At 40.2% G+C, this 14,221-nt stretch overlaps 1 protein-coding gene across 1 annotated transcript in view; it reads left to right on the forward strand.

Moving 5' to 3' along the window:
* The window catches only part of LOC149151529 (uncharacterized), a 36,871-nt gene extending 22,966 nt beyond the window's left edge, over positions 1 to 13,905 (forward strand). The window contains exons 3-9 of the mRNA XM_089443185.1: positions 204 to 383; positions 10,288 to 10,542; positions 10,847 to 10,975; positions 11,359 to 11,492; positions 11,652 to 11,699; positions 11,838 to 11,928; positions 13,624 to 13,905. Coding sequence (XP_089299311.1) covers positions 204 to 383; positions 10,288 to 10,542; positions 10,847 to 10,975; positions 11,359 to 11,492; positions 11,652 to 11,699; positions 11,838 to 11,928; positions 13,624 to 13,905 — 1,119 coding nt within the window. The remainder of the gene's footprint in view (positions 1 to 203; positions 384 to 10,287; positions 10,543 to 10,846; positions 10,976 to 11,358; positions 11,493 to 11,651; positions 11,700 to 11,837; positions 11,929 to 13,623) is intronic.
* The last annotated feature ends 316 nt before the right edge of the window (positions 13,906 to 14,221 follow it).

The raw sequence follows: 14,221 nt of genomic DNA on the forward strand, positions 1-14,221 counted from the left end.
ATAGGCTTCTGTTGCCATAGACAGCTCATAACTGCATTGTTCAACTTTTCTCCAGTTTCATGTACAATAGTAATTCTTATTCCTTTTGATCTTTACATTTTACTCCATTCAAGAGTATCATAAGCATTATGTATTAACTGTCATTACTCATCTCGATCGATAATGAACTGATCTAGTTATTGACCATGTCTTGCATTTTACAGGTTCCACTTTACAACACTGTTTTCCATGGTTATAAGAATATTCCTTGTTCTCCCAACCCCAATATGGGTAGAATTGTTAAAGCTAATTCTGAAGAGAAATATTTCTTTGATGGAGGGAAACATATGCCTTCAAGAATCCTTCCTGATGATGAGAGTCTTTTCATGCTCTGTGAAGGTCTGGTTATCCATTACAAGATTACAAATAGTCATTCTTACACTTCCAGCGCTTTCCATGATAGTAATGGTGAAAATTATGGGTCTATGCTGAGAAGGTTAAGATTTGATGACCATTTGCTTCCAAGATCTCATAATCTTGCCAGGTGTTATAGACATTTTTGTGCCTTACAGCATGAAGCATGAAATGTCAATAATCTAAGGGATCCAAAGTCCCTAAACATGTTGTTCCTACCCCTAGAGGAACAAGGTCAGCAAACCACAGCACTAAATATCAGTTCTCCACCTGAAAACACTCAAAAACAAGCTAATTCTGGATCATGTCAACTGCTCCACTGAGCATCTGCGCTGAATGTCAACTGCTCCACTCTGTACCTGCGCTGAATGTCAACTACAAAGAAGGCTACCTGCGCTGGGCGAGTTTGGCCAAGTGGCACAGTCATTCCTCAAGGTGTCAATGCCCAGGAAGCTTCCAAAATGACACTTGGATCAGGGAATTCGCCTAGTGATGAGTAAGAGGGTCTAGATCTCCAAGTGGAAGCAAGAACCTCCAAGTGGACTCAAGAACTGAAGAATAACTGAAGTGGGAGAGGACACTAGTCAGCTCCATGCCAAGCTCAAGCTGACTCATCCTTTCTCCAAAAATCCTATATATAGATCTCTCTCATGAGGTCTAAGGGGGCTGGAATCTTGTGAATGTAAGGAAGTGCTGTTGGTTTGAGTATAGAACTATTGGGTGATTTGCTTGAAGGAGGTGAAGAGGAGATTTCTTTCTGCTGGGAGGTGATGCTGGATTGGGCCTTTTATGGTTGTATCACTTCCTGAACTTTACTTCTTCCATTAATAAAGCATTTGAGGTTCTTCTATATGCATGTGTCTGAATGGCGTATTGATACTTGTATATTTGATTTATTCTAATCCTTGAATCAATTATGAATGTATGCTTCTTGTAGTTTCTCCCTCTTGTGATTTTGCAGGATCTTGGTGTAGCTGGGCCAGTGAAAGAGCAAGGAGCTGGGAGCAAGCAGCAAAGAGAGAAGATTGGATCAATCATTAGCGGAAGACAACGGTTAGTGGATCTCTTTCTCCCCTCTCTTACATCTCATAAAGAAGTAATCTCGAATAGCTTTGCTTTGATTGTTGCTGAGGTACTATCACCCTTAGAGTGGGATAGGGTCATTCCGTATTGGATACTTTTCCCAACAACAAATTGGCGACTCCGCTGGGGATCGTATCTTGTTGGTTGTTTGTGTTTTTGCTATTCATTTCATAAACACAGGGAGTACCGAATCGAACTGCATTTGGATCTTTCAAATGCAAAGTAGAGGGCAGCTACTCTAGCTCAGTTTCTGGGCAAGTTTATGATTTGAAGAGCTGATCCAAAAGGACTCTAAATAGCTCTTAGTGATAGCTTTTCATCCTCCTTTTCATCCCTTAGTGTGTACTTGACTGATAGCTTCTGATTTGGCCAAAAACTGTGAATTTTTGAGCAATCTGTGACCCAGAAACTGAGAAAAACGAAAGTTTGAATCTTCAGTGCAGGCACTGTGAAGGCAGTCTGCATTTCAGCGCAGTTCCCGAAGGGGCTACCTGCGCTGAATGTCAAATTGACAGTGTACTACCTGCGCTGAACCAGTTTTGCCTAGTGCTACTGGGGTTCCCTCCTGTTTATTGCCCTGTTTTCACCCTTGTTTTTGCAGCCTATTGTCTGTCAATGTACCTATCTGAAACCAACTTTCCTTGCCACTATTCCGCCTCGGTTGTATAAAGAAACTGTGTTTGTTCTTTGTGTATTTCTTATATCATTTACAGTTTCCCATAACGAAAGTGAACTAGTCTTGCTGTGGCCTCTTAGATCTAGACCTGTGATAAGTGTCGTTTTGATCTTAAGAGTTAGTTTATGTGCTGTTCATAGCTGATTGAGCTTTTGCTTTCGTCATATGGTTTGAATTTATATATTTCTAGTGTCGAAACAAGTAAATCTTAAGGTGTCTTTTGATTTTGGACAAGCTTGTTTGCTTTCACTTGAAATTGAATTCAAAGTTATACAACAGCTTTCTTTTTGTCTTGCACCAACATTAAGAAAGAGAAAAGAAATACCTGCATTGTGCATGTGCATTATGACAGTTTGCATGTTGATTTAGGAAAAGTGCATTAGTGTGTGTTCTATGATCTGTGTGAAAAGATGTTGTCTTTCTTTTCCCTCAGTAGTTAAGATTTTCAAAGTTGAAAGATTGAAAAGCTTGCTTATCATCTTAGACTGCATTTAGGAGTGTTACTATACATCTCGTGGTGATCCATAAAGGCAAACTGCTAAACAAGATCAACCTTAAAATAAATTGAATTTACATAACAACGCATTGAAACATAACGCAAACACATAGAGGTCTAAGCTAGAGACGTGTTCCGGCGTCGTTAAACGTGATATCTTAGCGTTGAGTGGTTGGGTGATTCCTCCACGGTGAAGCGATAAGTATCAATACGGACTTGTGCTCCCACGTACCGTCGCGTATATATTGGGAGACCCCTATAGGAACAAAGCCTTTATCCATAGGAAACCGTGTCGGCCGCCCTACTGATCGCAATGCAATGAACACAACATTCACGAAGATCGACCACCCGTACCGTAAAACGTATTCTGTGGTTTTGCGAAAGGTTTGGCACACCCTCTGCCTAGATCTCCAGAGTAGTTTCTTTTGGCCTTTTTCAAACTCTATAACTGAAAAAGTCCATCCGAGCATTTGTCACTTCGGGCTCGTTAAAACATCGAAGGAGACTAGAGTCATCTTTAGCTTTTTCTCGACTCTTAAAAAGTGAAAAAGCAAGTTGTGTCTAAAGCGTCGTTATAAAATTTATTTTAAACGGAACATAATCACCTCCTATTCTTACGTTGATCTTTAGGTTGAGAACATGGAACGCCCCAACCAAGGAATTCCACATGATGGAAATCCTAGTCCTTTCTCCTCTTGGGGAGAAGTTGGTGCGCCCCACATGGCCACATTGTCGCTTCCAGGACTGACAATTGGCCTGCCTATTTGGCTATTCTCAACCAATGTAGTTCAGAACACCATGGTTCCTGAACAGTCGAGTCAACAGTTAGATCAGTCTAGAGCTGCCCACCAGCCTTCAACTTCCTATAACTCTTCCTCCAATCCTTCATCTTCGCAAGGTAGAGCCGGCAAAAGCCAAGTTCCCATGGAGAAGAAGGAGAAGAAAAGGAGAGAGAAGAAGAAGAAGGAGCCTAAGGCGACTGGGGGCAAGCAAAAGACATCTGACAAAAATCCACACACAGCACAGACCGGGCCTAAATCGCCATGTGTCATATGTAGAGGAGACCAATTCCATAGAGATTGTCCCTGTATTCCCCGGATACTAAGGGACTGGTCCCCTCGGTTGCACAATTCGGGAGCATCAACCTCTGATAGCCATGTTGAATGCTTACCGTCAACCAGCGAAAGTGAAGGTTCAAGACAAAGAGGGGGAGCAAGATCCCCCTGCAGACTGTGTGAAGGCGATCACGCCATCCACCGTTGTCCCTTCTTAGACGAAGCGAAGAGAGTTTTGGAAGATCGCTCGGTTTCACCGTTGAGACTTCCTCCTGGATACAAAAAACTCGTGCCAAGTCCTTCGTCGGTTGAAAATACAGCTGGCCCGCTCAAGTGGTCAGCTGAAGCGTCAGTCATTGAAAATGAACCTACTGAATCCAGACTAGACGAAAGTCTAAAGGTCGATACGGCAGTTGACCCGGTTCTTCCTTCAGAGGTTTCATCCTCAAATGACACCGTCACTGAAGATTCATCTTCAAATGACACCCTCACTGAAGAGAATAAGGATGACACCATCCAGATTCTTTTCATCAACACCGACTCTGATGAGCATCAGGGCAATGCGCCCATTCCTTTATCGCAGGAAGGAACATCGTCAGGGTCATATCCGGCCGTGTATTCGGTCCCACCACCAAGCAACCTGGTTGTGTCCTTTGATTGGAACCAACTAGGCAGACCCCGGTTGCCAGCCAGTATACCATTCAGAATCATAGTCCAAATTTACAGAATGGTAATGGCTGGAACTATCATTGATGAAGGGGCATCTGTGAGTATCCTTTCCTCTATTGCTTGGAAAGCACTGGGTTCCCCGGAGCTTTTGCCTGAGATAAGAAATCTCTCGGGTTTTGATAAAGGAACCAGTCGACCATTAGGGATCCTCCCCAATGTACCTGTTACATTGAAAGGGAAGACCGTTCAAATGAACGTGATGGTCGTTCAAGGACCCTTGGATTATAACCTACTCCTTGGACGAGACTATATATATTGCATGGGAGCTATAGTCTCCTCACTCTTTAGAGTAATGTGTTTTCCACACGAGGGAAGAATGGTCAAGCTCGTAGACCAACTTTCATTTCCGGGATCACGCATCGCAAATAGTCAAATACCAACCCTGAATGGTCTGTTCAATCAAGAAATGTCTCCACCCCCAGTCCTCCTTCCCGATGAGTGCGAGTGATTCGGAAAGATGGGACTGGAACCCAGGGGGCATGCATCCTGGTCTGCTTTGGGCAAAGGAAACCTTGGGTATAAGGTAGAATTTCCGCGGGAGAATATGACTAGTCCGTACGCCGTCCGAAAGAAGGAAGAGGGGTTGTTCTGGAATAGGATTCTTTTGTTAAGGTTACTTGTTTGACAAAGGTCATTCACCATTGTCTACTTCGGTAGACAGTGCCGAGGAAATGTTTTCGTTTGATGGTGTTAACAAAACAATCTTTGGGTAACCAGAAAGAGGTATGCCTCTCTCGGTGAAACGAATGTTTTGGCGGAAAGAAGTAGGGGTAACCTTGAAACTCTGTCTTATACCTGGGGGCATGCAACCTTTTGGAGTGCAAGCAAGGGACGACTATTTATTTTTTAAATTTTTAGGTCCTCCCTTTAAACCTGTAGGTCTAACCCTTTAAACTCGTAGGATTAGCCGTTTCCAAACTTGCATAAAGAAAGGATATGAGGAGCATAGCTTCGTGAGATAAAGCTCCATAAAAAATAGCTATCTCACAGGAGACATTTCTTATCTTATGACTGGTATTATCGAGCAGTTTTACCGCGGAATTTATGCTCGTTAAAAAATAGAAAAGCGAGATCCGAGCAGTTTTAGCACATAGTTCATGCTCGTTAAAAAATAAACATAAGATTGAGCAGTCAAGCTCATTAAAAAATGAACATACCCCGGTAAATAACCATTGTGATCGTAAATTTATTAGCCATAAAAAGCCTTGGTCGTGTTTGCACCTGCCACCTCCATTTCATTTGGCCAATCGTTCACCTCCATATGATTGTTTACCCATTTTGAGGAACAGCTGCGAAGAGTGATTTCACCTAGCCATCCTTGTGACACTGCCGTGATTGGAAAATTCCAACCTGTACCTGGAATCTGCTGCTATCCCTGTTTATCACTCGTTCCTCAAAAGACGAGTCTTCTTTGAGCTCTTTTCTCCTGACTCGTAAAATATGAAAAGTTTGCCGAGTTTTGGCCTTCCAGCTCGTTAAAGTGACCGGAAGAGCTATCCCTCCTCTAGATTTTAATCTTTTTGGACCTGAGGGATTATTACACAAAAAGGTCGAGTGCTTGTTTTATTCGGCTCGTTAAAGTTATCGAAAACTCATCCCTTCTGTATTGTTTTATACTTTTTCGGACTTAAGGGATTAGATGACGAAAAAGGAATTTTGGAGTTAACTTTCTGTACCTTTTCAGACTCTCTAAAAATGAAAAGGACCGAGTTTTCCTTGTCGTTAGACTCGTTAAAATGATTAAATAGCGACAAACTTGTCTTTAGACGAGAACGAGTTTCCCTATCGCTAGGCTCGTTAAAACATAGCGATGGGCTTGCCCGAAGGGCAGGTTATAGAAGAAGCATATGTTATCCTCCTCAAGCTTGACAAAAATAAAGAGGTACTGGTCAGAAATGACTGGGGAAAAATTGGGAGAACCTCAAAGCTTAATGGTAGCAAGTCGCTCTTGAACATGACACTTTTCCTCCGTATCACATCGGGTTGGGTTGTTTCATTCACCGGTCTCATCACCATGGTCTTCGCCAAACCATCCACATTTGGGGTAATGCTACCGATCCATCACATCAGTGTCGTTATATGTTCAAGAGATGTTGTTCAGAAAGAGTCAACCGTGTCCCATCCACTGCCATACATTATCCTTCATCCACCCATGATCGCCACCCTGAATCATATTTCACAGATTGTTTTCACCTCCTCTAAAATCATTAGCTCCGTTCCGTGTCAATGATGTGGGATTCATTAAGGCCCTCCTTTGACGGATCGCTTCTTGTCGACTTCAGCTCATTATCCAAGAAGTTGATCTAGGAACGCCCCCCTCAGTACTTTGAAGCTTGCATGCCTCAATGGCAAGTTTCTCACTTCCGGCGACAGGTATACATTAATGACCTTCGACCAGAAGATTTTGCGTGGTGTTGGACGCCAAGTCCTATATTCACACCACGTGAATTGTACTGCAGTACCTTGAGGGTCATTATCATTATCGGTGATTCCTCTCGCGCTTGTTAACGGTTTACATCATTGATCGGTAATCAAGCGATGTATTTCCATGTTCGACTTCAACGCAATTCTCACATGGATCGACTTGTACTTAGAGTGAAGATCGAACGAGTTTGAAGACCCCGGATCTAGTTTCATCCATCCGGGCTGCGATATATATTCAGGAAATATAAAAACATTTGACATGTACATCATTGCAGCAGATGATCATCCTACTCAAAGGATGATAATTTCAGCAGAGAATTATCAGTCTACCATCAGACGATCGTCTGTTCTATGTACCAAAATGAATTTATAAAGCTGAGCATGGGAATGCCCGCCTCAGCTAGATCATGAAAGCAGAATGAAAAATAATGTATTGTATTGTATTTTATTACAGGTCACCTCTCAGCGATTGAATGAACTTCGGATCCTCCTGATAAAGCATTTCACCCGATAAACGACCTCATACTTTAGGGGGCAACTGTTATAGACATTTTTGTGCCTTACAGCATGAAGCATGAAATTTCAATAATCTAAGGGATCCAAAGTCCCTAAACATGTTGTTCCTACCCCTAGAGGAACAAGGTCAGCAAACCACAGCACTAAATATCAGTTCTCCACCTGAAAACACTCAAAAACAAGCTAATTCTGGATCATGTCAACTACTCCACTGAGCATCTGTGCTGAATGTCAACTACTCCACTCTGTACCTGCGCTGAATGTCAACTGCAAAGAAGGCTACCTGCGCTGGGCGAGTTTGGCCAAGTGGCACAGTCATTCCTCAAGGTGTCAATGCCCAGGAAGCTTCCAAAATGACACTTGGATCAGGGAATTCGCCTAGTGATGAGTAAGAGGGTCTAGATCTCCAAGTGGAAGCAAGAACCTCCAAGTGGACTCAAGAACTGAAGAATAACTGAAGTGGGAGAGGACACTAGTCAGCTCCATGCCAAGCTCAAGCTGACTCATCGTTTCTCCAAAAATCCTATATATAGATCTCTCTCATGAGGTCTAAGGGGGCTGGAATCTTGTGAATGTAAGGAAGTGCTGTTGGTTTGAGTATAGAACTATTGGGTGATTTGCTTGAAGGAGGTGAAGAGGAGATTTCTTTCTGCTGGGAGGTGATGCTGGATTGGGCCTTTTATGGTTGTATCACTTCCTGAACTTTACTTCTTCCATTAATAAAGCATTTGAGGTTCTTCTATATGCATGTGTCTGAATGGCGTATTGATACTTGTATATTTGATTTATTCTAATCCTTGAATCAATTATGAATGTATGCTTCTTGTAGTTTCTCCCTCTTGTGATTTTGCAGGATCTTGGTGTAGCTGGGCCAGTGAAAGAGCAAGGAGCTGGGAGCAAGCAGCAAAGAGAGAAGATTGGATCAATCATTAGCGGAAGACAACGGTTAGTGGATCTCTTTCTCCCCTCTCTTACATCTCATAAAGAAGTAATCTCGAATAACTTTGCTTTGATTGTTGCTGAGGTACTATCACCCTTAGAGTGGGATAGGGTCATTCCGTATTGGATACTTTTCCCAACAACACCAGGAAGTTCAATCATACTTCGACAAATGAGCCCTTGTACACTCCACTATTGAGCGGCTCTACTACTATAGAAGTGAATCCAAGCGTGGCTCAAATAGCTATTCTGGTTTCTTTGAGCATATACCCTTACTGAATTTGGAGAAATATAAGCATGAATTAGAGATCTAATTCATATATCTATTTTTCTTGAGGTAATCATGTGGCCTGGTTTCAGGTGTCCTTATTGTTGTTAAGGCATGCTTGGTTATGGCTTCTTCGGCATTAGGAAGCCCCTCAGCAGAGTCAGGAGGTTTCCAACTTCCATGAAGTATAGTGGAAATGCTCTTGTTGTCTATTGCCTTGGCTCTTGGTCACATTGTGGTGGCATACAGGACTAGATGTAAAGCTAGGCGTAAAATGCATCACTTCCAGCAGCTTGATCCTGAAGCAGTAAGATAGTCTCTGATGGTGAAATGGGTTTTCAAGCTACATATTTGAGGTCTTTTTAGCTTTTTGTAAGAACTGATACTTATATATCTTTGAAAAAGATGCAATTGCTATCTTTTCAAGGAGTAAATGCGAACCCATCATCACATTAAACAGTCGTTTCCCTGCCCATACCTACTTTGTAGTGCATAGAGATCTAATTCATATATCTATTTTTCTTGAGGTAATCATGTGGCTAAGCATTGAAAAACTATTGAGTCCAAAATCAGGGATATATCAATTTTAGTTACCCATTCATTTGGCAAATCTTTAATCTTGTCACACATCTATTTCACCTATAGAAGTAGAGAGTCACCACCCTCATTGCCTGTCAAACATTCCAGTCAGATTTGTGGCAGAGCCAAAGGTTCCATAGAAGGACAACCCACTAGTAAAGTTTATATGTAAACATATTGGTGAACAAGCATTGTATCCAAGTCCAGACCTCCTTAACGAATAGCCAAAAAACATGGCCAAGGTCTTTGGGTTTCCTCAAATAGCTGCAATTTTCCATCGTTAATCCCATTTAATGAACCCTATTTTTAAGATTTGGTGCAATAAGTTTAAATCAATGTTGCACAAGACTGGGTGTGAGTATTGGGTATTGGGTATGGTATGATTAAGGATGAAACATTTTGAATTACAAGTAGGGGTAGTGGTTTTGGTAATTTTCCTTTGTAAAGGGGCTCATCAGCATGTGGGTATGGCCCAGGGGATAGAAGTGGCCTAGGGGAATAGAACTATGATTTGAAATAATCTATGTATCTTATAGGTTATCTTATTTGTCATATAAAAGCTGCACTGAATAGGGCCCCCAAATGAAAAGAAAAGCCAAATTTATGCACTTTGAATGACTCTATCTTTCATAGATCTGCAAAATGTACGGCCTACAAAGGAAATAGAAACCAAAGTCTGAACCTCGAAAGTAATATGCATGTTAGCTTTGCTATGTTTTCTAGAGTCTAAGGAGCGTTTTTCCACCATTTGAAGACTGCCACATAAGCAAGGGTGTTACCTGGCATACATTCAATTATGATATTTGTACCAAGGTTGCTATGATATAGTGTGGTGGTATGAGAAGGCCATATTGGGCACTGGTGACAAATTTAAATGCTGAGAATCCTATCATATCTGTGAAACGTAAGCTCTAATATGAAAGGAGATAGGCTTCTGTTGCCATAGACAGCTCATAACTGCATTGTTCAACTTTTCTCCAGTTTCATGTACAGTAGTAATTCTTATTCCTTTTGATCTTTACATTTTACTTCATTCAAGAGTATCAAAAGCATTATTTATTAACTGTCATTACTCATCTCGATCGATAATGAACTGATCTGGTTATTGACCATGTCTTTCATTTTACAGGTTCCACTTTACAACACTGTTTTCCATGGTTATCAGAATCTTCCTTGTTCTCCCAACCCCAATATGGGTAGAATTGTTAAAGCTAATTCTAAAGAGAAATATTTATTTGATGGAGGGAAACATATGCCTTCAAGAATCCTTCCTGATGATGAGAGTCTTTTCATGCTCTGTGAAGGTCTGGGACTTACTTCTTGTCCCAACAAATCAGAATGGAAAGTAAAAGGACTACCCAATTCATGTGAACTTGAGTTCCAGGTGAGACCTGGAAGCCATGTGGATTTGAGTGCCATCTCATCAATTCAGAGTTTTAACTATTTTCCTATTTGATTTTTTATCTGCTCTTTCTTGTAATTTCAACCAAACTTTGTTTTGTTTGTGATTGTAGCACTTTTATCCCTTGTATTCTGAGAAAAATATTGTTTTATTTCATTTCCTTTCCTAGACTTGAATTGTAATTGATCTTTTGGGAAATTTAAGTGCTTGATTTAAATATGGCTGGCAATGATTTTCATTATGTTTGCACTGTCCGTGGTAGATCTAATTTTGATGCTTCTTGCAGGTTAGCCTGTTATCATCATTTTGTCAGAAGCTGGCATTTTCTTCTGTTGTGCTTATTGGTCATGATGATGGTGGATTTCTCGCCTTAATGGCAGCTGAAAGGTTGTACAAACGACAAGATATTTCCAATGTGAGTTTCCAGGGTAGTTTGGTGACCTGTCACATAATTTTCAAAACCGAATATGGTATTTACTTATCAGCTTGTTACATAATAGAAAGGATGGTAGGTGAAATGGAAAAGGTGGATCTAGGGACTTCATTTAAATGATTGAAGATGATTGCATATGAAAAAATCAATAGAAGTGGGGAATCTCCAAGGGAAATGAATGACAAAAGGCCTACTCTATGTTTCTTTGCTTGGCTTAACAACAAATGAAGGGTTGCAAAGGGCTCGAACAAGTCAGGGAATAATTGCTAAATTTTCAGTTTTATTGGTTTTCTAAACTACAACTCTTTTTATAATCATAAAACTTATTTCCTTCAATTTTGTCCGATTCTTGGTTGTTTGGCCAGGCCGTTCTAGAAATACCACAGATTAGTGAAGGATACAATCCAGCGACATGGGCGTCGGAAGTGAGTTCCATAGCTATTGAGGAAAAACTTGGTGTAGAGTTTGCTGAGATCTACAGAAAATTAGCACTCTATGAGTATGTTTAACATAATTGTAGGAATTTGTTTCAGAACTTTGAGCTTTTTTTATTGTGCATCTCTAATTTTGTTACCCTATCTTTAGTTACATAATTTCTCCCAAGAAACTGTAAATTTTTTTAAAGCCCTATTTGATAGTTATGTTGTTCTGTTTTCAGATGGAATCAACACCTTATTCAAGAGCTAAGAACCCCTGCTTTTGGCTCGTAGAATCTGAGTTTTCCAACACAATATGCATGATCCTTCAAGGTTCAGTGCGTGGCATGCCTTTGGAAGCAATAATTTCTCCCAAGAAACTGTAATTTTTTTAAAGCCCTATGACAATTATGTTGTTCTATTTTCAGATGGAATCAAGCCCTTATTCAGGAGCTAAGCACCCTTGCTCCTGGCTCGCAGGATTTGAGTTTTCCAACACAGTATGCATGGTCCTTCAAGGTTCAGTGCGTGGCATGCCTTTGGAAGCAACATTGGTCATATTGGAGGAATCCACACTATAATGTTGTGCGATTTTTCTTCACTACAGTCATTGCCCTACTGTTTGGGACGATCTCTTGGGACCTTGGAACAAAGAGGCTAGACACTCTCTTGACAGGCATAACAGACTTATTTGTAAAACTGGTCCCGCCTCACTTTGACATTTTATTTTCTCTATCATTGATTAGTTTATTGTCTATTACATATTTGAGTTAATAGAGTGACTTATCATATTGAGAAATCAAAGCATTATATGTGTAATATATCAAAGCATTATATGGTATTTGCATTCACATTTTTTATTTGATCTTGTGAGCTTAGATCTGGACTAAAAAAAAAAAAATTTACCCATTGTCAATTTGGTCAACTGATTCAAACATTTCGATTTCTAGCACTTCTGCAGATTCACATTCTTCCCAATGATAGCCTTTTCATTTGAAGACCTTGTTTGACTCTCTTTCTCTGGAAGAGCGAGCAGGTTAGCAGGGCAATTTTGGTTTCAAAGAAAGGAAATTTCCTGTACCGAACAAGTTGTTCAGGAGTGTTCATCAATATGTAAGGGTAAGGTATGAATGGGGAGGTTACAATACAATATGCCACATTGAGGAATTTGTCAGAGTGAAATGCAATTAGGTCGTTCCTTCAATAGACAACGAAGTGAGAAACTTGAATGAACTACATAACTTCTCTGTAACACATTCTCTCAGACAACTGAGTGAGAGACATTAGAAAACCTTTGTGCTGATCTTGAATTAGGCTCAAAAGCACTGTTTTTGGTTTTTCTTGAAAGAAAATATGAAAAGATTGAACTATAAAGATTGCAATCTATAAAAGTATATAACCTATTCACATCCAAATCTTTGAAAGTATATGATAAAGACATGTACTATTCTTTCATATATTTAATAATTTTTTTAGTCATGTTTACTTGTTAGAGAGGAGAGATAATCTAACCTCTGAAGAAAATTCTACACCTGGTAGAGAATTCAGTCTCACTCATGTCTTGACACAATAGAAGAAAGGAATGATCCTTCCTTTAAGGCCATTGTCGATGGCTTTTGAGAACATAAACTATTATGTTAACATGCCACCGATATGTGTATCTATAAATTGTTCAATTGAATTGGTAATCTGCGAGTAGCTTGACATACCTAGGTTCTCTTCAATGGAATATCTGGAAATAATGTTTAGTTTCGTAATAGGAGATGAAAAGTGAAGGGTTGGGTCAAGACAGGCTACAACTCCTTTCCAATGTAAGTGGATCCTTTAGACCAGGGGTACATAGAGCCTTGATGGGAGTTAGTGGTGCTGGAAAAACTACCCTAATGGATGTCTTTGCACTTTTGTAGATTCAAATTCTTCCAAATGATAGCCTTTTCATTTGAATACCTTGTTTGACTCTCTTTCTCTCGAAGAGGGAGCAAGTTAGCAGGGAAATGTTGGTTTCAAAGAAAGGCAATTTCCTGTACTGAACAGGTTGGTTAGGATCGTTCATCAATATTGCTTCCCCGTTGTGGAAGGTCAGGTCAGGGTAAGGTAAGGGTAAGGTATATCCCATAATGAAAATATATGTTCTTATATCCTTCCATGTCTTGGTGTCAACCCATACCTTGCCTTACCTTTAATGAGAATATTTTGGAACTTGAATCTGAAAAGAAATCAAGGACACCAGTTGAAATCACAAAGCTAAATTCAAGAACTTCGTTTAACTACATCAAGATGCCTGCAAATGATGAAATCATCTGCAGTGATCAATTTGCAAGGGAAAGGAATGCGACCCCAAATTACAACGCACAAACATGGAGAGTAGAAACTGAGCAATCAGATGAAGCTATAAACATGAAAAGTGATGCAATCAAGAGAGAAAGGGCACACCGTAAGAGGGCTATTTCGAAGTTTGAATCACAAATACAACCAAGGAAGATTCCTGAACAATGAAATGAAGCTATAAACATGAACCGTTATGCAATCAAGAGAAAAAGGGCACATCATAAGAGGGCTACTTCTAAGCTTGAATCTCAAATACAAGCAAGCAAGTCTGTTGAAGCAGAAAAAACAAGTTTGGAGATGACATCAAATAAATTAATGGCCATTCTAGACATTATTTACAAGCAGGAATTAATGACAATACAATCTATGTTGCCAAATGCTTCTTCTGAAGCCTCTCTAGAAAATTTTGAACCTGAATTTGGAAGTCACGCGATGGTGGTAGGTCAAATGCCAAAGGCAGATTCAAGGAAAATATTTAGAAGCA

The sequence above is a fragment of the Pinus tabuliformis genome, chromosome 9 (assembly GCF_031772625.1).
Source record: "Pinus tabuliformis cultivar Carrire ecotype Pingquan chromosome 9, CPIR1, whole genome shotgun sequence".
NCBI classification, from domain to species: Eukaryota; Viridiplantae; Streptophyta; class Pinopsida; order Pinales; family Pinaceae; genus Pinus; species Pinus tabuliformis.